This window comes from Pituophis catenifer, unplaced genomic scaffold (assembly GCF_029215685.1).
Source record: "Pituophis catenifer annectens isolate HBS135680 unplaced genomic scaffold, rPitCat1.0.hap2 SCAF_4, whole genome shotgun sequence".
NCBI classification, from domain to species: Eukaryota; Metazoa; Chordata; class Lepidosauria; order Squamata; family Colubridae; genus Pituophis; species Pituophis catenifer.
Window position 1 is genome coordinate 86,183,981 of NW_027256884.1, and position 27,091 is coordinate 86,211,071.

A 27,091-nucleotide genomic window follows, 5' to 3' on the forward strand; every position below is an offset into this window, starting at 1 on the left:
AAACATAGCACCAAAAAAAAAGCAGCTTAATTGGTCTCATGGACAGATCAAACGCCCTCTCCATTATCTAAAATAAACATGGGATATTAATAATTAGATTTTTAAAAGAGCTTTAAAATAAAGATTCTGACAATAAGACAAAAAACATGAAAAAGTGTTCATTCTGATTGCACTGAACATTATTCTTTCTGGCATCAAATATCATCAGACTTGAGGCATCTTAAGTGATATCTTTGTGATTAAGTTTCAGAAATGTGTTACAGTACATCTCTTCTTCAGCTTTCGGTCTCCTGTAAAGCAATAACAAAAATTACTATGCATTATATTTCTCAAAGTATTTTTATGCCCCATTTCAGAAATTGTATGTATAAAAAAAAGTCAAATATAAGAAGTAGCCAAAACATTATGTAAGTTTTTAAAAAATTCTTTTAAATACAGGTAGTCCTTGATTTACCACAGTTCATTAAGTGACCGTTCAAAATTATATCATCACTGAAAAAAGTGAGTTATGACTAGTTTTCACACTTATGACCATTGTGGCCTCCTCATGGTCATGTGATCAGAATTCAGATGCTTGGCAATTGACTCATATTTATGACTGTGTTGCAGTGTCCTGGAATCATGTGATCACTTTTTGTGACAAGCAAATCAATGGGGAAGCCAGATTCATTTAACTATGTTACTAACGTAACAACTGCAATAATTCACTTAACAACAACAAAGGTCACAAAATGGAGTAATATTCATTTAACAAAAGTCTCATTTAACAACAGAAATTTTGGGCTCAATTGTGGTCATAAGACTGTAATTAGATTTTTGTTTTCAAATGGTTCTTCTAATCAGGAAGTACAATAATTACTTCTTTATCATAATTATGGCTCTAATATAATATTTAAATTTCAATGCCTTGATTTTTATGATTGTATGATACACCATTATACATTTCAAACTGTATATCGTATATTGATAATAAAGAGCAAAACCTGTAAAGAAGTCCAACATTTTATAGATTTACTGGGCTTTAAATAAATATGAAACTACAATACAACAGTAATTATAATTTTTCTACTATAACTAAAATTCTGTAAACTATCAATAAAAGGATGTTCTGCTTTGAGGACAAACTTTCAGGTTTCCACAAAGATTTTCATATTTCTAATAACTACTGAAACTCCTATTACCTGCAATTCATCTTCATCTTCTCCTTGTTCATAAGTTCCAAATACCTGCATTTCTGCAATATTCCTTCGACTTAAATTTGCTTGCTCTGCCTTTTGTCTACTTCCTGATCCTCTGGATGACATTGAGCTTGAAGAACTAGGATCTCTGGTATTATTAGATGTTGGAAATGTTGGTCTACAGTATGGCAAGATATCCTCTAAAAAGATATGCACATATGTTAGCAATGCCTTAGATAAAATGCTCACATACCCAGCAAGTATATTTTTAAATGAGTTCAGATCAAATTGATTTAAAGAAAGACTCTGAAAAACTTTGAAGTCAAATAGAAAGATCCTCTTGAATGGAAAAATTATCTGTTTATGTTCCAAGTTGGTAAGACTTTGGAGGTTGATTGTTATAAAGCACCATATGATTTGGCATTCAGGGATTTACAGGATCATCTCCAACACTCAGAATTAAATCATGCAATACAGTAATTCTATAACAAACTGCATGAAGCACCTGTGGGTATTGGTTTTCAGTGGTGTAAAGTTATAGTAAATTCTCCCCCTTAAGGTTAGTTTAGCTGCCTTTTAGTGGTCTTACAAAACTTATAAAAACTGATTTAGATAAAGTTTGGTGAATAATATTTTGGTATCATATTTTGGTCCCTCACTGAGAGAAATGGAAGATTGGTTGAGAAATGTGGAAAACAAACAAACAAAATAATAATCTATTATTAACTTTGATCAAATTCTCTCTCTTCCTTCCCCCTTGGATATTTAAATAACTTGGTGATGTTTGTTGTTCTCATCTATGAAGTGCCAGGAAAGAAAATTATTTTTTGATCAGCAGACAAGTCGAGAACACACAAATAAATTGGTTCATGTCAATTCATTGAACAATTCCTTATCATACACACCTATCCCCTCATTCACAATAGCAAAAACAATATGAACGTAGTGATCCTGTGATATTGTTCTTTGAAAATGGGTTGTCTTTGTGTGTCAGGGAGAAAGAGGAAGTGTGAGGTAAAATAGTGTGTGTATATGGATGTATGTGCATATATTCAGGACTATTATTGTCACTTTTAAAAGTATCAAACCGGAAAATAATGGGAATGAATTATTCTGACTGCCAATAAATTTAAAGATAACTAACAATAGACATACAATGGCCATAAGCAACAAGTTCTATTATGTAATCTAATAGTATATATTTATGCCTCTGAATAGATTATAATCTGAGATCACTAACCCATTTATTTCAGTATTTGCAATAACTGGATACTAAAAGCCATTTGTATTAGAGAATGGCAAATACTCAACTTTGAATATTTATTGAATAAAAAGTATGTGCTGCCTCATCTTTTACTATATATAGTTGTTAATCTAAACCTTACTTAGTTCTTGGACTTCCAGAACTGTCATTTTATCTTAAATACGGTGATTCCAATAGATGTTTAGATAGATGTTGCTAGGATTAGTTTTATGAAGTGAAGATTTATTATTGACATAAATACATAAAGTAAGAAAGATATACATTGTGAAGTTTCTAACTCAAAAATTCTATGAATCATTAATCAACGCACAAAGCTTTTTCCTAGCATTTTAAAGATTGTTTTAGAAGATAATAAATTAGTCATTAACAGTGCTTTCAATTTACCACTTGCTTTTTGCCATTAATATATAAATTGTAAAGCAAAAGGTACAAAATAGTGGAGTAACTTCCTACTGACTTATCCTAACCCACTGTCACATACATCTTGCTTTGGTGTTCATTTATGTAATTTACTCAATTTCTAGTATGCTCTTTCATGTTCAAGTTAGCTGATATCAAGAGCTAGCCTGGATAACATTTTATACTGAGGACTGTAGGTATTTTTATTGTAGACCTTACTGATTATTCTAGAAAAACAGACCACCTCAATATAAATGACTTATAAATGATTTCCTTGTTCAATATTTATTGTCTCCATTACCCACTTAGGTGGATGATAAATAACTTTCATTTTGTCATCCTATTTCGCTGTTACCAAAGGGCTGAATTTGTGTTTTGTTTTCTTATTTTTTTGCTTCTAGGAATATGCTTTTAAAGAAGTCGGGAAAATATGGTCATTGAGATAACCTAGAAGAGGTAAGTACACAACACTTCATAGGAGAAAATTAGGATTTATCAATTGTTTAATTTCTTTCCTGTTGAATAGTGTTTTGTAGTATTTGTTTTTTTACTACTATATAATTTAAAGATTCAAGATACTGTGCTATGCATAATCCCCCTCGAAATTTTTATGCCAGTGTGAAATATGCTTTAGTATCTAAGTGTTAACATGCAATATAGTCATTCATAAATATTGGAAATAAAATCAATGTATTAATTCACCTGGGGGAAGATGTGTTTTTGCTGGTGTGCCATCTCGTCTTGCTGGTTTGTTTCCTCTTAGCTTACTATCACTTTGCTGTTCCTGTGATTCTCTACGCTCCCCTGAACATGTCCACATATCAGAATGCTGACAGCCATCAGAGCCTTCTTTTCCCTTATAGCCTATTCCTTTTCTTTCAACTGCTCTTTCTGTTCTTGGTTCTATAGAGGACAACTTTGGCACCATCACAGGTCGTATATCCACTTGAGATTTGGACTGGGCAGTAGGAGATTTTATAGCTGGAGGTGGCACTGGTGGGGGCGGTAGATCTACAAATGGGAGAAAAGGGAAAATTATTCGATAAATATAACAAATTTAAGTTTACAATTAAATCTTTGCTTTTTATTGTTTTCATACATTTTGAAATCTTCTGAGAACACATTTATTAAACATGCCTCACCTAGGTTCAATTCAAATATTTGCTGTAGGATTGTAAAACTACGGTTCTGGATTATGTCATTCTCACATAATAATAATTGCATTTTAATAATTAAACAATTGAAAATTAAACAATTTTTATATCTAAACACCCTTAAGACTACAGTAGGTATCAAGCTTTAAGATTAAAAATGTCATTTATTGAGAAATGTACAATATTTCAAGAAATACAGTTGTCTATCAAATATTGCCTTGTCTCAAAAGCTTAAAACGTATTTAAAGCATATTACAGAGTAAGTACATAAAATCCAGTTATTAATTCAATATTTATGGTTTTTGTTGCTCATTCACTAAGTTGTATCTGACTCTTTGTGACTCCATGAACCATAGCAAGCTATACTCCCCATCCTTCTTTGTCTCCTGGCGTTTGCTCAAATTCATGTTCATTGTGCTGATGACATCATCAAACCATCTCACCCTCTGCATCCTGTTCTCCTTTGGCCATCAATACTTCCCATCATCAGGATCTTTTCTAATGAATTACCTCTTCTCATTATGTGGCCAAAGTATTTGAGCTTTAACTTCAGTATCTGTCCTTCCAAAGAATAGTCAGAGTTGAATTTTTAGGACTGTCTGATTTGATCTCTTTGCAGTCCAAGCAACTCTCAAGAGTCTTCTCCAACATCACAATTTGAAAGCATTAATTCTTCAGCATTCAGCCTTCCTTTTGATCTAACTCTCACATTTCTACTGGAAAACCACAGCTTTGACTATACAGTCCTTTCTCAGCAAGGTAATGTCTCTGTTTTTTAATACGCAGCCTAGGTTTGCCAATGCTTTCCTCCCAAGGAGCAAGTGTCTTTTAATTTTATGGCTGCAGTCAGCAGTGATGTCGGAGCAAAGAAAATAAAATCTGTCACTAGTTCCATTTCTTCCCCTTCTATTTGCCAGGAAGTGATGGGACTGAATGCCATGATCTTAGTTTTTTTAATGTTGAGTTTCAAGTCAACGTTTGCACTTTCCTCTTTCACCCTCATCAAAAAGCTCTTCAGTTCCACTTCATTTTTTGCCATTAGAATGGTACTGTCTGCATAACTGAGGTTGACAATCTTAACTCTAACATGTATTCATCCAGCCCAGCAGTTCGCATGATGTGTTCTGCGTGTAAGTTAAATAAGTTCAGTGACAATATATAGTCTTCTTGTACTATTTTCCCTATTTTGAACCAATCAGTTGTTTCATGTCTGGCTCTAACTGTTGCTTCTTGACCTGCATACAGGTTTCACATGAGACAGGTAAGGTGGTTTGGCACTCCCATTTAAGAATTTGCCATAGTTTGTTGTAAAGCAGAAAAATCAAAGGCTTTAGCATAGTCAATGAAGCAGAAGTAGATGTTAGTCTGGAACTCTTTTCCTTTTTCCATAGTCCAGCAAATGTTGGCAATTTGCTTTTTAATTCCTCTGCCTCTTTGAAACCCAACTTGTACTTCTGGTAGTTCTCAGTTCACATACTGCTGAAGCCTAGGATTTTAAGCATAATCTTCTAGAATGTGAAATAAGCACAAATTGTGTGGTAGTTTGAACATTCTGTCAGGGTGCTGATTAATCCCATTCTGCCTTTGGGATAATCGCACCTTGATTAAGAGGAGTGGATCGAGACTTTTCCTTGCAAGCATACTTTAAGAAAACAAAATCCGAAGATATATCTTCTAATTAAACTCATTTATTTGTTATAAAGAAAATAAAACATCTAACTATCTAAAGAAATTAATTGTTACATTTTTGCAAAAGTTTGTGCCGGCTATTTCTCAGCCGGACCTTTCTTGGCAAGAGAAGAAAGGAAAGAAAAGTGTGAGAAGGAATGTGGGTGGATGACATGCGCAGTTTAGCTTACTGATAAGGATTCTTGGCAAGCTACGGAAAGTCTGATAGTCCAGAAATGAGAGCTCAGCTGGTAAATAAAAAAAACGCAATGACACATTCTTTGGCACTGCCCTTCTTTGCAATTGAAATGTAAACTGCCATTTCCCAATCCTTTGTCCAGTGTTGAGTTTGTTGGCGTATTGTGTGCAGCATTTCAATAACATCGTCTTTTAGGATTTTAAATAGCTGAGCTGGAATACTATCACCTCTGCTAGCTTTGTTGTTGTTAAGAGTAAGTGGTAATAATTGAATACTAGTCTCCCTCAGCTGTTAGTTGCCAGAAATGAGATAACAACCTATATTTACCAGCTTAAGGGTAACTCAGTTATACAGCCATTAAAACATTGTACCCTAAATCTTCAGAAGAGCACCAGGTTGAATTGGTGCTGAAAGTGCTTTGTCTCATACTGACCTCCCAATACTGTAAACTAAGACTGTCCTTTACAGGCTCTTCTTTCATACTTTAATAAGTGATGCTCTCAAAATACATAAAGGCTCAGTGAGAACATTTATGTGTTTGCTAATCTCTGGTAGCACTTGCATGTTCTGTATAATTTAGTTATAAAATAAAGTTGTAAAATTCAGTTACATAATAATTATTCTTTTATGGTATACTGTAACCAACCATATGTTAGGAAGAAACATGATAAAATGTTGATTCAATTTAAGGGAAATTAATTCAGTACTAATATATTTTGTAAAATAATAATAATAATAATAATAATAATAATAATAATAATAATAATAATAATAATAAATTATTATTATTATTATTATTATTATTATTATTATTATTATTATTATTGAAATTAAACGAGGCATTTTCCAGGGCGATTCCCTTTCACCCCTACTTTTTATACTCTCAATGCTACCACTGACAATCATTTTGAAGAAGATGAACTGTGGATACGAACTTGCAAAGAAAGGACTGAAAATCTCGCACTTGATGTACATGGATGATTTGAAGCTGTTTGGTAAAACAAAAGCTGAACTGAATTTATTAATTGAAAACACAAAAGAATTCAGCCAAGACATTGGTATGCAGTTTGGAATTGACAAATGTGCAACAATAGCAACCAAAGCAGGCAAGATCATAGAAGAGGATGGAATAGAACTAGAGAATGAAGAAATGATAAAGGCAGTAAAATCAGAAGAAGGCTACAAGTACTTGGGAATTTTAGAAGCCTCTGACTTAATGCATAATAAAGTCAAGGAATTAACTTCAGCCAAGTACATTCGACGAATTCGTAAGATATTAATGTCCAAATTGAGTGGAGGAAACATCATAAAAGCCATAAATACCTGGGCTATACCTGTGATTAGATACTCTGCAGGAATAATTGACTGGACCCAGATGGAGTTAGACAATTTGGACAGAAAAACAAGGAAGCTTATGACAATGAATCATGCCTTGCACCCTAAAAGTGATGTTGACCGATTATATTTACCAAGAGCAGAGGGTGGTCGAGGACTCCTACAAGTAAAGCAGACTGTGGAAGAAGAAAAATGCAGCTTGAATGGTTACATCCAGAAAAGTGAAGAACCAATGATTAAGGAAGTAAATAAAGGAGGCCTTTTAAAGACAACTAAAACAAAAGCAGAATATAAGAAAGAAGTAATTGAGCAGCGAGCTGAAAATTGGAAACACAAAGCTCTGCATGGCCAATACTTGAAAAGTATTGAAGGTAAAGCTGACCAGAAACTAACTTGGAACTGGTTAAGATCAGGAGTACTGAAAAAAGAAACAGAAAGCTTTATTTTGGCAGCTCAAGAACAAGCCCTAGCCACAAACTGTATGAAGGCAAAAATTCAACATGTTACCACCAACAGCAAATGCCGCCTCTGCAATGAAAAAGAAGAGACAGTTGACCACCTGATCAGTGGGTGCAGCAAAATTTCACAAACTGACTACCTACAATGCCATGATCGTGTTGCTAAAATCATTCACTGGAAATTGTGCCAGAAGTTTGGATTTGAGTACAGCAAAAACCACTGGGAACATCAGGTTGAGAAAGCTTTAGAGAATGAGAAACTCAAGATCTTGTGGGACTTTAGGATTCAGACTGACAGGCACTTGGTCCACAACACACCTGACATAACAATAGTTGAAAAGAAAAAAGTATGGTTCATTGACATTGCAATACCTGGTGATGCACGAATTGAAGATAAGCAGCAAGAAAAAATCACAAAGTACCGGGACTTACAAATTGAAGTTGAGCGACTGTGGAAAAAGAAATCGTGTGTTGTCCTGATTGTAATTGGAGCCCTCGGAGCAATACCCAAAGGGCTACCCCGCTATTTAGAAATTCTAAATTTGCCGGACTTGAACATTTTGACTCTACAAAAAACCACCTTACTCGGAACAGCTTACATCCTCCAACGATACCTTAACAGTTCCTAGGTCCTTGGTTAGGACTCGAGCTGCTGAGCTATTAACCAGCCTCAAAGGCTGTGAATCTCACTAAAGATTAACCAATAAATAATAATAATAATAATAATAATAATAATAATAATAATAATAATAATAATAATAATTTGGTATATGCTAGTAACGATTGGCATAAAGAGTTATGCTCTTTATAGAAAGCTTTATCAAAACCTGCAGAGAAGGTAGAGAAACATTCATTACAACACATCATTCCTTGCTGAGAGGAATCCTTCAAATAAAAAAGGAAACTTTTCAGAGGTCAACACTATTTCACCCCTGTGGTATTTATTTAACAGCTCAACTCACAGAGAAAATCCAGAATCAATCTGCTTCATCTGCAGCAAACAGGCACACTTAGTTATTAAAAAAGAAAATGGAGGCCTCCATGGTGAGAAATAAAAAATAAATCACAGAGTGACATCAAACCAATATATGGAACTCAGAGGTAACTGGAAAAGGTCAGCTGCGTTCAACTATTTCATTTATTCATGTCTGCATATTGCTGCTTGCTTAAGAAAAACAATTAACTGGTTCTGTTTGATAGCATGTCCTACAGGGAAAATCTTCCATATGTACATTTAGAAAAAAAAGAACTGCAATTTTCAACAAAATTGTACAGGGGGGGGGGGAATACAAAAACCATGGGAAAATTAATTCTGAAGAAAGAAAATCAATCTAACTATTCTGTTGTAAATTTAATGAAGTAAATGTAAATAGCTCCTTAAAAATATTTCAGATGTTAGCCCCTGCTGCAAGGAGTCATGTCTTCAGTCAGAAGGTAAGGCAATATGAATTAGCTGCTTTAAAACAGAGTCTTGTTTTCTTACTACTGGCATCAAACATTTGATCACCACATTTATAAACGGCCAACACATCCATATGAACAGCTAGCTTACTATTTTGCATTACTCAGGATTGGTCTTGTAGAGCTTCAAAAAGTCTTTGATACTGGGTATTGCGTCCTATTGTGTTTCAGCTAATGCTTAGATTCAATATTTCAGGCAGTCTGATCTTCCATTTGACACACACAAAAAAACATCACTAAAAAACTATATCCTGAAATAGTGTAACAGGTAATTTGCATTTAGTACCAATAGTACTGCGGATGATGGGATTGTTAAGTAGTAATGAATGGTGCACTGTGGCACCTGATTAAATTCCTGAAAGTTCTGAAGTACAGTCACACAATATTCAATATATTACACTTCAGTAATTTGCCATTAAAGCTAGTAGTCTTACTGAAAATGAGATAGCCAAAACTTCTGGTTGCAGTGGATAGTATCTTTCTACAGTAAAATTAATACACTTATGTACTAGAAGGAGTTTGGGAAAAGGATCCAAGTATTTTCAAAAAAAGCAAGATGCCTTCAACAGCCCTTTTCATAAGGCCCTTGCATACTGTACGTAATTCCAGTAAAATTATGTTAAAAATCACTCAAAAGATTTTTACGAAATAAAACTGTATATCCTTCAGCTTGATTGGTATTTATTACCAAGTTTTGGTAAAACATTGGAAGATGTTGCAAAAAGATATCTGTTTAGAAAAGTATTGTCAGAAATATAAATTCATCCTACAACTTTCCTTTGTAAGATCAATAGGCATATTTAACTGCTATTCCTTAGAATGTTGTTGTTAATTAAAAGAAGCCTGGGAAATCTTTTCAGAGCCATAAAGCTTTGAGTAAGTCTTTTATTCAGGCTAGGGGAAACACCTTTAACCCAAGAGAATCACATGGATCAACCTTTCCCACGTTTTGCTTCTTTTGCAATCTCTTTCATTCAATTCTGTTATTTTTTTGTTTTCTATTTCTCAAAAGGACTATCTGAACTTGTAATATGTGCATCTCAAGGCACACATGTATAAAAGAAGGAAAACCCCACTCATCTCATCTCCTTTTTTATTTCTTTCCATAACTGAACTTTAGAAAGCTTTCTCTCCTTCATTTACTAATCTTTTGCCTCTGGGGGGGGGATTACCTTTTTACCTCCTCTGAAGCCAGATTTGAGTTGTCTGAGGCCAGACCCACCAGCCTAGAGTGGATTTTACCTCAGGAAATCTGAGTTGAAGACTGTTAGGGTCTTCCAATGGGCTGGGCATAAATAGAGTCATGAGCTGAACTTAGTATGTATGTATGTATGTGTGTGTGTGTGTGTATGTGTGTGTGTATGTATGTATGTATGTATGTATGTATGTATCTATGTATTTATTTATTTATTTATTTATTTATTTATATTTATATTTATATTTATATTTATATTTATATTTATATTTATATTTATATTTATATTTATATTTATATTTATATTTATATTTATATACCGCCCTACTCCTGAAGGACTCAGGGCGGTGAACAGCCAAAAAGATAAAACACACAGATTATAAAATTTAAAACAGTATAAAAATGTATTAAACTATTTGGCCCGAGACGAATTAAAACATCCCCATATTTAAAAACAGATTTAAAATTACTCATACTGTTTAAAAGGGAAAGTTAGGCCAGGACAGCCTGTTGGAATAAAAAGGTCTTGAGGGTGCGGCGGAAGGTGCGTAAATCCGGGATCCTCCATATCTCCGGGGGGAGCTCATTCCAAATAACAGGTGCTCCCACAGAGAAGGCTCTCCCCCTGGGGGCCACCAGCCGACACTGTTTGGCCGACGGCACCCTGAGGAGCCCCTCTCTGTGAGAGCGTACTAGCCGGTGAGAGGCTATTGGTGGCAGCAGGCGGTCCTGTAAGTATCCAGGTCCTAAGCCTTGGAGTGCTCTAAAGGTGGTAACCAAAACCTTGAAGCGCACCCGGAAGACTACCGGGAGCCAGTGCAACTCGCGCAGGAGAGGTGTTACATGGGAACGCCATGTCGCTCCCATAACCACCCGTGCGGCTGTACTCTGTACCAGTTGGAGCCTCTGGGTGCTCCTCAAGGGGAGCCCCATGTAGAGAACATTGCATTAGTCCAGGCGGGAAGTGACGAGGGCATGAGTGACCATGCGTAAGGAGTCCCGATCCAGAAAGGGACGCAACTGGTGAATCAGGCGGACCTGACGAAAAGTACAATGTACAATGGCTCCTTAGATTTTAGAGGAACAATTGTCTTGGATCCTTGGCTGCATTTGAATCCTGGGAGAGCCAGCTGTCTTCACCTGATTAGCTGATTCCAGAATCAGACAAAAAGATATACACAATACTCACCCTTTGAACTGATTTGAGTCCCTGATTCCTGAACAACTGTGATTTTAGCAAGCCAAGTAACAAAGTGAACACACCCAGCCAAAGACTACTGCAAAGCAATTACTGATAACAACTCCTATCGTCTTTCTCTTCCAAGTTTTGAAGAAACAAGCTAATCCTGGCCTTCAGGAACAAAATCTCTGTGTATGGTAATTATTTAGTCCTCCTTCCCTTTTCTTCTTCAATCCAAAAATATTCTCTGTTTTTCTTTTCTGTTTTCTAAGAAAGGAAACCTCTAGAATTCTGATATTCTGTGGTAAAAAATATCACAGAATATGATATTCTTTGCCACAGGTTTCTGCCTTCTCTTATACCTGATAACTGTGCAAAATAGAACACTTCTTGAAACCTTTCACCCATACCTGGCACACTCGGAACTCCTGCTTATCTTTCTTTTACTGAACTGAATGTGCTATTTTCTGAACTTCCATTTTTCTCTGTTAAAGCCAGGAATTCATTGCAGTCCTGTCATTGCCAAGATTCCCTTCCACTGTTTTCCTGATGCACATTCAATTTTGACTAAACATCAGAAAATGTTTCTTAGTGACAAAACTGTGCAACAGCAGAACAGAGGGCCTCTTGAGTTAATGAAATGGTCTTCATTAGAAATATTTCAACAAAACCTGGATGGGTATGTCTCAGGACCTACTATAGTGGTAGATTCTTTGTGGAAGGTTGAGTAAGATGATCTCCAAGATCCCTTTTATCCTACAATTTTTTTTATTATAGAAAATCAATTGCTATAACCAAAAAACAAAAAAGGGATTCTGATGACATCAATCTGAAAATTCTTATTCATTTCAAATGTGAAATAGGTGATCCTCTACCAAAATAATAAACAATTAGCATATCCTGCTTTATCAGCAGCATTTTCATATAGCAAATTATGCAAAGATTTACAGCTGCTGCTATGTTTCTCTACTCTCTGAGCTGTTCTGGCTCTTCCATCTCGATAAGAGCTTCTGTGATTGATTGCAAGCAGCCGATCTTTGATAGGTTAGTTAGCAGTGGTGAAACTCTTCGTGGTTTGCCACTGGTTCTCTGCCCATACATGCACAGTGTGTGCTAAATGCAGTGTGCGTGTGCATGCGCAGTGTGCACCAAATGCATGCTGTGCATGCATGCGTGCACACCAAACGTGTGCTTTGTGCATAAAAAAGATGCTTAACAAGGTAAGTAGGACAGCAAGAGAGGGAACAGCTGTGCCATGCTATTTAGATTCGCTAGAAAACAGGATTTTCTGCTTTCTAGCGAATATAAATCGTGCGGCACAACTGATCATCGGAAATATCAGTTTGGACCAACCAGTAGCTTTTTTTTTTTACTACCGGTTTGCCGAACCAGTAACTTTTATCACTACTGGTTCGCCCGAACTGGTACGAACCAGTAGAATTTCACCACTGCTAGTTAGCTAGTGCTTCCTGATTGGCTGGTGGCTAGAACCTCATCCCTTAAAGTCTGAGAAGGGATATGAGGTGACTTGAAGAGAGAAGAAGTCTCGAGGGGAAAAATTGGAATCAAAGTGCAGGAAAGTAGAAATTTTTATTTATTTATTTTATTTTATTTTGAATTTGTATACCGCCCTTCTCCCTGAGGACTCAGGGCAGTGAACAGCCAAATAAAAACATCAAATACAAATATTAAAATACAGTTAAAATATATATATAGATTTGGCCCCATTAATTAAAACGATAAACAAAACAATTAAAAACACTTAAAAAGAATTAGGCCAGCCCGGCTTGTTGGAAAAAGAAGGTTTTAAGGGCACGGCGGAAGGCACTGAGGTCATGGATTCTCCTTATCTCTGGGGGCAACTGATTCCAGAGGGTGGGTGCCCCCACAGAGAAGGCCCTCCCCCTGGGGGTCACCTGCCTGCATTGTTTGGCTGATGGCACCCCGAGGAGGCCCTCTCTGTGGGAGCGCACGGGTCAATGGGAGGTCGTCGGTGGCAGCAGGCGGTCTCGAAGATAGCTAGGCCCTATGCCATGGAGCGCTTTAAAGATGATAACCAACACCTTGAAGCGCACTCGGAAGACCATCGGGAGCCAGTGCAGTTCACGCAGGAGCGGTGTTACATGGGAGCACCACGCTGCTCCCGTCACTACCCGCGCTGCTGCGTTCTGGACCAGTTGGAGCCTCCGGGTGCTCTTCAAGGGGAGCCCCATGTAGAGAGCATTACAGTAATCAAGGCGAGAGGTTATGAGGGCATGAGTGACTGTGCACAGGGAATCCCGATCAAGAAAGGGCCGCAACTGGCAGATCAGGCGAACCTGACAAAAGGTCCCCCTGGCTACAGCCGTCAGATGTTCCTCCAAGGACAGCTGCGTATCCAGGAGGACTCCCAGATTGCGAGCCCTCTCTGTGGGGGCCAAAGACTCGCCCCCAATAGTCAGTGATGGAGTCAACTGACTATATCGGGATGCCGGGAACCACAGCCACTCAGTCTTGGAAGGGTTGAGCTTGAGCCTGTTCCTCCCCATCCAGATCCGTACAGCCTCCAGGCACTGGGACATCACTTCAAGGGCATCGTTGGGGTGGCCTGGGGTGGAGATGTACAGCTGAGTGTCATCAGCGTACTGATGGTATCTCACCCCAAAGCCACGGATGATCTCGCCCAGCGGCTTCACATAAATGTTGAACAGGAGGGGCGAGAGGACCGACCCCTGAGGCACTCCACATATAAGAGGCCTCGAGGTCGACCTCTGCCCCCCTGCCAACACGAACTGCGACCAGTCGGAGGGAAAAGAGGAGAACCATCGTAACACGGTGCCCCCCATCCCCAACTCTTCCAACCGGTGCAGCATGATACCATGGTCGATGGTATCAAAAGCCGCTGAGAGGTCTAACAGGACCAGAACAGAGGTTCCAGCAGATCAGAGGGGGAAAAGACAGAAGCAGACTGAAAGGGAAGGGAGAGACTGTGTGTTTTGGAGGAAAAGAATTACTGCTGTAGCATTCTGGGCTATGGACTGCATTCTTGCTACTGCAAGAGAAGTGAACAATCCTAATCCAGTGGCGGAGCTCAGAACTGGCTGCATTCCTGATCCAGCTGCAGTTTCCTGATTCATCACCTCTGGATAGAGAGGAATATTATCTTAAATAAAGCATAACAAATCCTACAAGGTAGGTCGATGTATTTGGGCCGGAGGACTGTTCATTGGAGAAGAGGGTCAAAAAGACCCGATCATCAGTGGCTCCTTTAGGAGCCATTAGTCTTTCAAGTCAGGATTAATGCCAGAGGAAAGGATGGTAACCAGCATTACTCACATTTTCAGAAAGGGACTAAGGAGAAAGATGGGAAATTGTGGGCTAGTTATTTTGTCTAACGTCTTTTCTAGGAAAACTGGTATTCACAAAGAAAAATGGAATGCTAAATTAGTCTTGGTCTGATCCAACAGGACTATTATTGTTTTACAACAACACTTTATGCATTCAATACTTGCTTGATTTTCAAGCACATATTTAATAATATACTGATCTGAATTTCAAAAGATTTGCTATTAAGATGGCAAATATAAGAATAACATTTTACTTGTGTTTATCATGTTCTAGACTTCATTACAGCACAAGCACATTCATGCCCAATTACATAATGTACTCAATAAGTAAATGGTCCCTATTGATGATGCAGCAAATATATTAGAGGTTAGTTTCAGTTACTCCACAGAAGTATGCAGTTCTCTACAAAAGAATTATGCAGTAGTTTTAAAAAATAGTGGCACTAGATGAATCTTATCACTGTTTATTTTTATCAGAAAAAAATAATTTTATAATGCTCTTGAAAATATTTCTTATCCAGCATTCTCCCAAAGCAAATGTTTTCACGTCAAGGTGTTATGCTTAGTTGATTTCTCACACTGAAGCACTCATGTAAAACTAATAAAATCAGTTAAAGTATCTATAAATTCCTGCAAAACGTCATTACAGGACTTCCATAAATTTAATCTTCCTGGTACGGTTTTGAGATTTATTTATTTCACTTAAAGAAAAAACAAAAACTAATAAACAAAAGCATGTAGAAAACTGCTTTAGTAATTTCTTGGTATAAGATAAATTTTGGACATTCAGTTTCAATGACAAAGGGAGTCTGGGTAAAAGCCAAATGAACCAGGTGCATGGGATCATGCCTGTGTTTAATGTAGCCTAATATCAGACACATGTTAGTGAGAGAAAATACTTAGAATGAAGTACAGAGACTAACAGGGACAACCACTCATTGCAAAATTACTTTTGCTCATCATGCTGTGAGCTTTGTATTACATTTTTCTGTCAAGTGGCAGGAATCACAGGGAGAAGTGGCTGGAAAACCCTTTTGTATAACCCTAGATAAGTATCCATAATATTAGGCTTTGATATGATAATGGAAAATGATGCCCCTCTTTGAAATATTTCTGATTGGTAATGAAAGTCCTAATCAGATTGTTGTTGATGAGAACCAGGAGGGAGAGGGTTCTCTCTCTCTCTCTCTCTCTCTCTCTCTCTCTCTCTCTCTCTCTCTCTCTCTCTCTCTCTGTGTGTGTGTGTGTGTGTGTGTGTGTGTGTGTTGAGAAGGAATTATGCTTGTGCTACATCCCTTTTAGTGAATTTAGAAAACATGACAAGATGGGCAGGTCTTTGGAAAAATATCTTACATAAATTCATGATTGTTTTATGAAATAGGTGGTTTAATAAAAACTGGCCCTCCTGAGGCATTTTCATTAAAGGCTGTCTCTAGACAACATCACAATGTTTGTATTATCCCCCTATATTCTCTAGAGAATACACGCATTACCTTTTCAGCAGGAGTCGATATTGTGTGTGAAGGCATGAAAGGAGATGATTAGATTTTGCCTTTTGGTGCACAAAGTAACCACATGGAACAAATACAATGGTTAGGGATAAAAAAAATCCAATAATTTTGCTGCATGCTATCTAAATGCTAAATTTTTTCTATGACAGAAAAAAAAAATCAGATGATGAAGGATGTCTTTTAATGAAGACTTTAAACTTATACATGCATCATTTCTAACTGTTGCACCCATTTACAGGTTTGATCTCAACTACAGGGATAGCTAATAGCTGAAAATGAGTGCCCACTGATATATATGATATTTTAGGAACAATAAGAACAAGTTGATAACAATAGTGATGCTTATAATATGATTATTGAATGAGTATGGATTTGAGAAACAAATTAAAATACTTTTAATTTGGCATAAGCATTAGAAAATAATTATAAAGACTTGGGAAAGTCATTCATTTAAAAATAGTGTTTACCATCTGTGTAGACTTCTCTGCGCAGATGTCCTTGCTGGTGCTTTTGCTTTTTGGCAGGTCGAACCCTCTGAATTACAGCAGCACTCATATTGCTGTCAGTGGAGACAGGACTAGTAGGTCTAGGGCAGTGTGAGGCATGATAATGTCTATGGCCTAGAAAAGAAACAGCATTTTGATTGATTTTCCCCGCAAATCAGACAATTGCCTTATGTAACTGAAAACACAATAATTAATGAACTATATATAAAAACAAAAGTATATAACTTTGTATTGTGATTGTAAGCTGCCCAGAGTTCTGGCTTTGGGGTGATGGTGATACAAACAAAACAAACAAACAAAACAAACAAACATTGCTAATTATTGGATAAAATAACATACTGTTGAATAATATTGTTAATATAAAGATTTATTCACTGCTGCAGAATATTAATTGGGATTTTTTTCCCAAGCAAGATGTATCTAGATTTGGTTTTTTGGGATAGAAAGCTTTGTTTTCCAGGTTTCCCAGAGCAGCACTATTATCAGCAGTAATATAACAGATTGCCCTTGAAGACATTCAGCAATTCTACTTGATACAAAATCCAGTGGTTCATGATAGTCCTGATGGCATCTACTCTTGTATTTGTACAACTGAATTTGTTCCCAGTTTGGGTCTGGACACAATTCATGCTATTTATTATTATTTTCAAAGCCCCACCTGAGGATCTTTCCCAAAGTCTATGCCTGCCAAACAAGAGAATATCTATTAAAGATCTTCTCTTAGATTTGCCAAAAAAGGGACATGACAATGGAAACTTTCTTTAGGAAGGGCTTACCTCCTGAACCAAAGATACCATCTACTCTCATGGCCTTCTAGAAAATGGAACATATTGGCAACTCTGGAAGGCTTATCTTAATATTGATTTTGTATCATTATGATTCTTCTTCATTGGACCGCTACCTAACAAAATTGCAAAGAGCTATAAAGAGATATATTAGCAACTTTCCATTTTTTCTACCGTGTTTACCCCAAAATAAAGACTCTGTCTTATATTTTTTTGAACCCTGAAATAAGCACTTGGCCTTATTGCCATGCACTCAAAAAGCCTGATTGGGCTTATTATCAGGGGATGTCTTATTTTTGGGGAAACAGGGTAAGATAAGTTAGACCAATATATATGACAGAAAGGATTTAGTTTTCCATTCAAGGAAACTATTTTTCTTGATCGGCATCTATTTTTCACAGGATTCATATAAAAGAGAAATAACTGTCATAAAAGAACTTCATGATTCATAGTTTTCAGAGGGCAATATATAGAAAGACAACAAGAAATCTCACCTGCCACAGAATCTTGCATCTGACGTTTTGCTACTTTAAGACCAGCATATTCTGCTGCTGCTGCAACAGCTTGTGCAAAATCTGCATCTGTAAAAAAGGATCCATCTGATGAACTAACACTAGATCGTCCACTTGAAATGTTATCATCTTCTGAGGCTGAACCCCATCCGTTGATCATGGAACCTGTCACAGAACTCTCCAGATCTCCCACACTTGAAGCAGGTGTCTGTTCAAGGCCACGCAAAAGAAGCCTTTTGTTTTGCATCTTCACAATTTCTACATCTGCTTCATCTTCTTCTTCTTCTGGTGCATCAGTGTCCATGTCAGATACAAGAGGTCCCGAAATGTAACCGTAAGTATGTGGTGGTGAAATAGGCCTGGGAGGTGGAGGTGGGCTCACAGGTTGACGCCTGTGAGCAAATAGTTTAAAAAATTAATGTTAATGTTAATAGCATTTTTAATATTTGTATTCATTACATGATACAGTTTTATACTGGTTTGTAATTCAAAGTTATAGTTTACTAAAGTAAAATGAAGAATTTTCCTTCAGATGGTTATATCTGAAGCAGATATAAATGACAAGAACTTGCAAATTCTGAATTTGGTTTATCAAATAAGTACTTACAATTATGATATTGTAGTCATTTAGTAGACAGAAAAATAATACATGAAGCTTGATAATTTATATTTTTTTATAAAAAATAAATTATACTTGAATATGTTTATCTTTACAGAGTTTAAATAAAACAGTTTATAAGACCAAATTGTTTGTGCTGCACAACCATTTGAATGGCCAGAAGCTCAGAAAAATTATGAAACACTGCTTTTAATGCTGACAGGGGAAAATGTCAGCATTTTCTGCATTTTTCCTTTATATTAGTAATGAGACGGGAAAGATTAGATATTCCATAAATTTTGAAGTTGTCTTGAAGATAATTTGGAAACTGATTCAAAAAAACCTGCTAGAAATGATTTGCATGGGGGGGGGCGCGGCGGAAATCCCATCATGATTCTGATTATTACCATCCAGAATAAGCTGGTTTCATTTAAAAACCTATCTAGATAAACATATTTTCTTCTGAAACTCTTCAGAGAAATATTATTTCAGCCCTTGTATGCAGTTGTAGACTATAAATCATGCCTTCTGTTTGAGCTGTCAAGTGCTTTATTTCCAAAGTTTCATGTATTTGCAGTTTCTTTTTTATTTTTTGTTTAGTATTTTTCAGAAACATACTCAGTTCATTTTACAATCCACATTAAAATAAACATAAAATAAGATATATGTATATATGTGTACACCCAAATGTATGAGAGAACAAAGCTTTGGAGATGGGGAAATATAGACATGCTGCAAAAGGCCTGGCTAATTTTAACCAATAATAATTCCTAAACTACTTCATATGTTATTTTTCTTCAGTGAGTTTTTGCACATTTCCCATTCCCATGTTTTTTGTCTCCTAAAAAGAAGGTATGCGCACAGTCAAAGATACAGTTATAGTGTGACATGTCATCCACAGGTCTACTTAGCTCATACAGTATTGACCAATATGAGTTGATTCACCATAGTTTAAAAAATTACTAGATCTGAAAATTGTGACATGGAAGGTCAAGTTTTATAGTTTATGTTATAATTTATTGAACATTTGACTGTATATGCTTTGGAAGGATGTAAATCTGTAACTTAAAAAAAAAAACCTTACAAATATGAAAGGGAAAATTATGTTACAGAATAAGAAGTATGAAAAAAAATCTAAAACCTACTCATATCAAGTCAATCAAAGAAATGAAACGAAACGAAACGAAAGACCAATATTGCACTCTCAACATTTGCTATCATTTACATATAACTTTGAAATACAAAAGTTACATTTATGATTAGATGATAGACATAGGTTGACTGACCATCCATAAATTTGTACTACAGTATATTCTTATTAAGGTAATCTAATTTTGAGACTGTTACGATTATTATGACAATAGATTCCATAATGAAGTGTTTTGTGTAAAGTTGTACTGGATGTAATAACAGTTTCTCCAATAGCCTTAAGCTCTTATATGGCAGAAAGAACAATGATAAACAATTACTTTCAATTAATTCATCATGCTTTCTATTTCTATAATCAGCTAATCATTGCAACTGTTCTATACTTTTTAAATGCTATGAGTTTTAAAATATGGAGTGATGAGAATAGCTTTTGTGCCAGTAGAGAAGCATGCTTTTGTAATAATGCTGTAGACATATTAATTTGGCACTTTATACATTGATGGCCAAATTATGCATCTGTACTTACTACGTGACCTTGAAAAAATTAAGTATTATAGTCTTCATGAATAATTCCTTTCAAGAGTACCTTAACAACAGATAGATAATATCTTCTAACAAAATACATTAGCATAAAATATAAAAAAGTTACTTTTTTAATTAACATACCGTCGGTCTGGTGGGTGTTGCAAATGGGCTATTTCTTCCTGACAATCTTGCAGCATAGGCTGCAGCTCTTCTTGAGGAGAAGGAGTTAGAGTAGCAGTAGACTGGTGGCTATAGGACACTGCTGCTGGAGATGAAGCTGCTCCTCGAATTGGTGGTGTAGGACCTCGTTCATCATCTTCTTCTTCTAGCTCATCCTGCCGTATATACATTCTTGTTGGTGGTAACGGGCAAGGAATCTCATGATCATAGCTATGAAACAATGTAACAATATAAAAATACAATGGATCAGATATACAGTATTTCTCTTCAATTATTACTTCTTAATCTTTTTCTTTGGAACCCGAAAATGATTAATTCTATATTTTATTTAATGAATAAAGTGACTTAAAATGACTTACGAATCCATTTTTATTGTACCTTTCATTCATAGAGAGGTTGTAATCTTCACTATTATTATGGGGAGGTGGATGTACAGGAGGTGGTGGAAGTACTTCTGCCCAATTCATTCCAGCCTGTTTAGATGTCTTTGGGGTTTTAGCACCCTTTTTATGCCCTTGGCTCCCTGTGAAGAAATGTATCACGGTACTTATAAATCTTTTCTGAGTTGACATTTTTGTTCATCTATCAAGTCCTTCCCAAGGACCTGGCATAGGCAGATATGGATGTATGATGATAAAAGTATCATTGCAAGATGTAAGCTGGTTTGCGCAAAGCTGCCTTTTGTAATTGAGTGATGGTGATTTTTGTCAATGCTGATGGTATTGTTTATTATTATAAACATCATTATATTATTATAAAAAAATCAATTATTTTTCTTTTTTTAAAAAAAGTTACCAGTGTTATCTAAAGCCGTAGGATTCTTTGATGGTCTCCCATCCAAGTATTACTTGGATCCAATCCCATTTTTTGGGGATCAAGTTCAGTTCACCTATGACTAAGTGCTGCCACGAGCCATGCCACCTAAATTACATGCTACTGAATACTTAAACACAGTATAATAAGTGTCATGGCCCAACATATGATCTTTATATACTGTTGTTGCTCTGTAGCCCCATCTAGTCGCCAGAGAGACAAACACCAATCTATATTGTTTTGAAGCTGACTCAACCCCTTTACCCATCAGCCCACACTCTCAAACAAGTGCATGCTGGGAAGCCAGACTCCATTTCCTTTAGCATTTGGAGAAGGCAGAAGCACATGGTCATCCAAGGACAAACCCACATCCCAGAGCATCGCTGGTGAGATTTAAATTGCTTATATTTATTAATTGTTATGTTCAGCAGAATCTTAATACTGTCTATCTTGTATTTGGTCCTCATTGTATGTATCTCTATTTTCCCCAATTTCACCATACCCTGTTCTTTCAATAAAACATTCAGAACTATGCACATGGTCTGTTTTATTGGTGGATAGGTGGGTTTAGCTACATGTCGAGTTGCACACAGACTAACATGTAGTGGGGACAGAGCAATAAGAGATTTACCCATTTTGTTAGGCATTTATTGGCTAAGTGCTTCCATGAGTTAAGAAAAAATCAGTATTTTAGACAAAGTTTACAAAAAGTCTATTAAAGTTGAATTTCTGATAAATTCAATTATCTTATAAAGTCTTCATACGTATGACATATGCTTTAAAGCAGCTTTTAAATCTTAGCCTTTTTACATAACAGTATAAACATATTATAGACTTTATGCTTTAAAATGCATTTTAATGAAATATATGACTTACATATTAGAACACATAATAACAGATTTTATTAGCTTGAATAAATGGCTAAGAAAGTAAACTTGCTAAGCAATATAATTAAAGCAATTTTCCTGGAAGTATTAACTGTATTATATATTATATAAAGCAAACATAGTTAGATACATTACCTGAAGCATCTTTCTGTTATTTAATTACTAAAATTTAACATATAATATGACAACAGATATGACCTACTAAAGTTTCAATGTTGCATTAAGACATTAATTGTAAGTAATTGGTTCATGAAATATTTTGGGTACAAAATTACTAAATGCATTCTCAAATACAGCTGTATGAAAAGTTATTAAAATAAAGAATATAAAATAAAAACTGTAACACAGCTACTACGTAGCTCACAATAAATAAAGTATTGATATAAATATTTCAGTTATAGTTATGGTTTATAGAATAATATAACGTTCTATAACAATTTCTTTAATAATTCAAGCTTCTTCTGTTTTTTTTTTAAAGACCAATTGTTTGGGTATTGTTAAATTTGGAATAGGAATTTGACATGAGTTGTAACACTTGACAGATGCATTGTTAACTTATACATTTCTAGAGTTGCTTGAATTATGAAGAATTTATGACTGTTGAAAATATGAACAAGAAAAGACATATTATCAAACTGGGTAGAGGTGTAAAAAATCCATAAAATTTTGGATTGAAATACATACACTAATTCAGAATATTTCAAAGATTAGTCTACAGTTTAAACTACAGGCTTTTCTTTTGACACTGTAATCGTGTGTGGGAAAGATCTTGACAGACAAGGTGAAAAAATGCTGCCCAGGAAAATGGCCAGATTACAGAAGGCATAGCCAGTAGTTGGATAGTGGGCAGAACAAGAAGCTCAGAAGGGACAGTCCCAGGTTTATCAAGCTGTAAAGGAGACAGTGAATATTTGTACTTGTACTTTCATATTTATAGCATTCTGTTCTTGATGTAGCCTTACAATTATATTTGGCCATATTTCCTGTCTAGTCTATCTGGTAAGGTTGACATCGATCGTACAAGTCTGAAAGTACAAATCCTCCATTGTTTCTTTTACAGTCTGAACCAGGATCTGATTGATAAACAGTTAGAAAGTACTAATAAAGAAGAATATTTGTAGCTCAGGATTGAAATGAGGGTCCTTGGTGCTCTCTGAGCTTGGTTGTTTTCTTGCAGATGTTTCATTGTTGGTGGAGGTAGTGTTTGGCAGTTCCTTTGACTGGGATATTGTCAAACAAGACAACAGTAAGCTAGTTAAGCAGCCCAAACAAAGAACCTCTAAGACCCCACCCAGCAACACTGACAAGGCAAGCCATTAGAAAATAAACTGAAACCAACTGCCACTTCTTATTAGAACTGGGGATATTACCTAGTTTGGATAATGAAACATCTGCTGAAAAACAACCAAGCTCAGAACGCATCAAGGACCCAGAGTTAGAAAGAACACATAGAACTTTGTTTGTGTACATATTAAGTTCAACAATATTATTATATGCAGACAGATGGAAAGATTGAACATTATACACAATGGAGAAATTGATGGTGAAGATGATGGAAATTACTAAGATGGTGAAATTGACATTTCATATCAGAGAAAAGATACTAATTTATTACTGACTGGAAACCCCTTATAGACTTTTTGTATGAAATAGAGAAAAATGAACTTATGATATATGGATTTGATGATTAGAAAGAAAAATATATAGAAAAAAATGAAAGCCACGCTGAGCCATAGAGTAAAAGTAAATTTATACTTATAATTGCTGGAAGAAAAGCAGAAGCCACTTCTTTATATTTTCTTTCTTTTGTTCTGCACTTTTGGCTTTGTCATTTTTAGTTTCTTCTTTCTTGTCTTTATTCTAAATATTTTTTTCTGTTGGTTTATAGCTTTAACTTTATTAAAATTTTAATAAAGTCATATGAAAAAATGTGACTGTTTAAATCATTTTATAAAGATCATTTGATATGTTTTCTTTGTCTTTTCAACTCAAAGGACTTAAAAAGAGGATAATAAGAGAGTGATTGATTTTAGGCTTATCTAAAAGAAATTTAATAAAAAAGGAAATGGGAAGGGGGAATAGCAATCAATTATCTTAATCCATAAAGTCTTTTGCAATGTTTTCATTGCAAAAATAAATAAGTAAGTAAGTAAGTAAGTAAGTAAGTAAGTAAGTAAGTAAGAAAGAAAGTACATGTGGCATAGTGCATTGAATTATTGTGTTGAAAAGTCCCAATGCAACTACATCTAAAAGTTGCTGGATTCTGAGCAACACGCTTGTTTGGAAAAGAAATGTGCACACATTATGTATACTTTTAATAATATTCACACTCTGCCTGGTCTAAATTGCATGATGCAGTATAGAAGAGTCTTCTCCATTGTTCGTTTCAACATCTTGCCCTCAACATTGCTGGACGGAAGATTGAAGAGGCTCCCAATAAGTGAGCGGTTATGCCCCTGTGATGGAGCCGAGGTTGAAACTGTGGAGCATGTTCTTTCATACTGCCCTATGAATAACGCAGGAAGGACTAAATTACTGTCTCTCCTAGAAACAGATCTCTCTGGATCCAATGCTAGTAATTTGACCTTACATTGTTAAGGGGATAGCTCCTCACATATTACTTTTCAGGTTTCTAAATTTTTTTTTAAGAGCTGTAACTATTAGAGAAGAACGCTGTAATTCCTCTCAGCCAAGGCTTCTGGTAGCCAACTGTTTATGATGTTACTTTCTCCACGTTCTTTTGCAACTATATTTGTATTTTGGTCTGTGACTGCAAATAAAAGTAATTATTTAGTATTTAGCATGATGTGAAGCTGGCAGTTAGTATACCAAAGCAATTGTCTAATCCAATTAATACAATAAGCATGCACAAGACTTTTCTTACTGGAATAGGATGCACTGTAGCGCTATTGTAGAAAACAAGATTAAGAATGGTTTACTCTATTGTGCTTTTTCTGAATACTTGTGCATGGTATAATTGGACAGAGGAAACCTTTACCTTACCTTAATCTAACAGATAGATGATTATAGTAGCCTTTCTGTTTTTGCCATCCTATTAGTGTGTCTTGTGCCTGTCTTTATATGCTAAGGTTTCATTAGACTTCAACGAAGAGCATTAGACTTCAGGAAAGAGTGTTGCTGTGGTTGTCTCTACAAAGTAGGTTTTACAGCATTTCCTGTTTATTTTTTTGTTTGAGTTACACATCAAAATAGAAAATGTTTATTTACTGTACCTTATTTTTTTCTTTCTTTCTTTTTTACTGGCTTTTAATTTGAACTACCTATTTTTCTTTTTAATGTATATTTAAAATAATATAAAATTATTATTAAAAAATAAAAATAGCAAATTGAGAATACTTATAGAACTATATAATTAATTGTCACCATATTACAGTGAAGAAAGACAATTCAGTGTATTGATTAAGCTTCTGTGCCAGAAGCCAGGAAATTGTGATTTGGGCCAGTCAGTGATTCGCAAGCCTAGAATGAGGCAATAGCAAACCACTTCTGAAATCTTGTTAAGAAGTTTGGAAAGACAAGAGTCAACACTGACTCAAATATGCTCTATATACAGTATCTATATTATCTAAGCTAGCTGGGTGGCCTTGGGCCACTCACTCTCTCTTAGCTAAACCCGCATTACAGGGTTGTTGTAGTAGGGAAAAGAGGAGGAGGAAGATGTGTTGGATATGTTTGCTGCCTTGAGTTATTTGTAAAAATTAATAAAGGGAGGATGCAAATAAATATAAAAATAAAATATGTATAGAGAAGCTCTCCAAATACGTCAACCATATTATAAGGCATCACAGAATATTTATTTTACAAAATGCACTGCACATTTGAATACTTACCTGATGTACTGCTTCCTCTGTCTGAACTGTTGTAGGACCCTCCTGTATTCTGATCATAGGTCTGATTATATGGGATAGTTGTAACATTATCATTTACACGGTAATCTGTAATTTAATAAAATAACATTGTATTTCTTTCAAATAGCTTTCATGCATCTACTATCAAATTAAGGAAAATTAAAATTAATGTCTATATTCTTCAAAAGTTATTGGATAAAATGAGATTGTTAGAATTTAAGCTAAAAGCCACATGAATATTTATTTAACTGTCTTATTTATTAGAATATGTTGAATTTTCTTATTCAGAAAATTAAGTCCTATTTTCATAAAAACTAATTTTACAGTAAAAATGGGAGTGATCTGTAAGGTGGTTTCTTTAAGATAGATTAATAAACCATTTGATGTTACGTAATACATGTTCTCTTTAATATAGGTCAGAAAATCAGTCCTGAAGGAAAAGCAAAGATTCAACTTCAGTTGGTATTGCATGCAGGAGACACAACTAACTTCCATTTTTCTAATGAAAGTACAGCAGTAAAAGAACGTTCAAAGTTCAAGAGGAAAGCTAATAAGGAACTAGAGGAAAAAAACCGGTAAGAGCCTTCAATTAAAAATAAACTATTTTGGGGTAATCTGTTAACATTAACCAGTAGTAATAAAGACTGATTGTAGTTTAAACATTAGGAGCTATTGTGCCAGCTAAAATGAAACCCTATTTTTTTTTCAATGTATCTACATTTTCTGCTATTGGAAGTATATGTATCCTGTCTTTTATTAGAGATAGAATATATTTTTCCACTATTTTAGTGAAAACCTGCAAGTCGTACAATCAGTTATAAATCTAAATGAGATTGCATAATAAAATATAGTGTATATGGGGACATCAATACTACACTTGAGGTCCCATTTTTCTGTGGCTCAAAGTATTTTACCTGAATTTATCATTCTGAAGAATTG

General features: G+C 35.4%; 1 protein-coding gene across 1 annotated transcript in view; it reads right to left on the reverse strand.

Annotated features, from left to right (window-relative positions):
- Positions 1 to 268: 268 nt before the first annotated feature.
- Positions 269 to 27,091, reverse strand: part of ROBO1 (roundabout guidance receptor 1) — a 447,547-nt gene continuing 420,724 nt past the window's right edge. Inside the window, exons 25-32 of the mRNA XM_070943637.1 lie at positions 26,135 to 26,239; positions 20,962 to 21,106; positions 20,545 to 20,793; positions 18,114 to 18,523; positions 16,796 to 16,948; positions 3,544 to 3,852; positions 1,182 to 1,378; positions 269 to 290 (exon numbers count right to left, since the gene is read on the reverse strand). Of these exons, the coding sequence (XP_070799738.1) occupies positions 276 to 290; positions 1,182 to 1,378; positions 3,544 to 3,852; positions 16,796 to 16,948; positions 18,114 to 18,523; positions 20,545 to 20,793; positions 20,962 to 21,106; positions 26,135 to 26,239 (1,583 nt within the window). The 3' untranslated portion in view covers positions 269 to 275. The remainder of the gene's footprint in view (positions 291 to 1,181; positions 1,379 to 3,543; positions 3,853 to 16,795; positions 16,949 to 18,113; positions 18,524 to 20,544; positions 20,794 to 20,961; positions 21,107 to 26,134; positions 26,240 to 27,091) is intronic.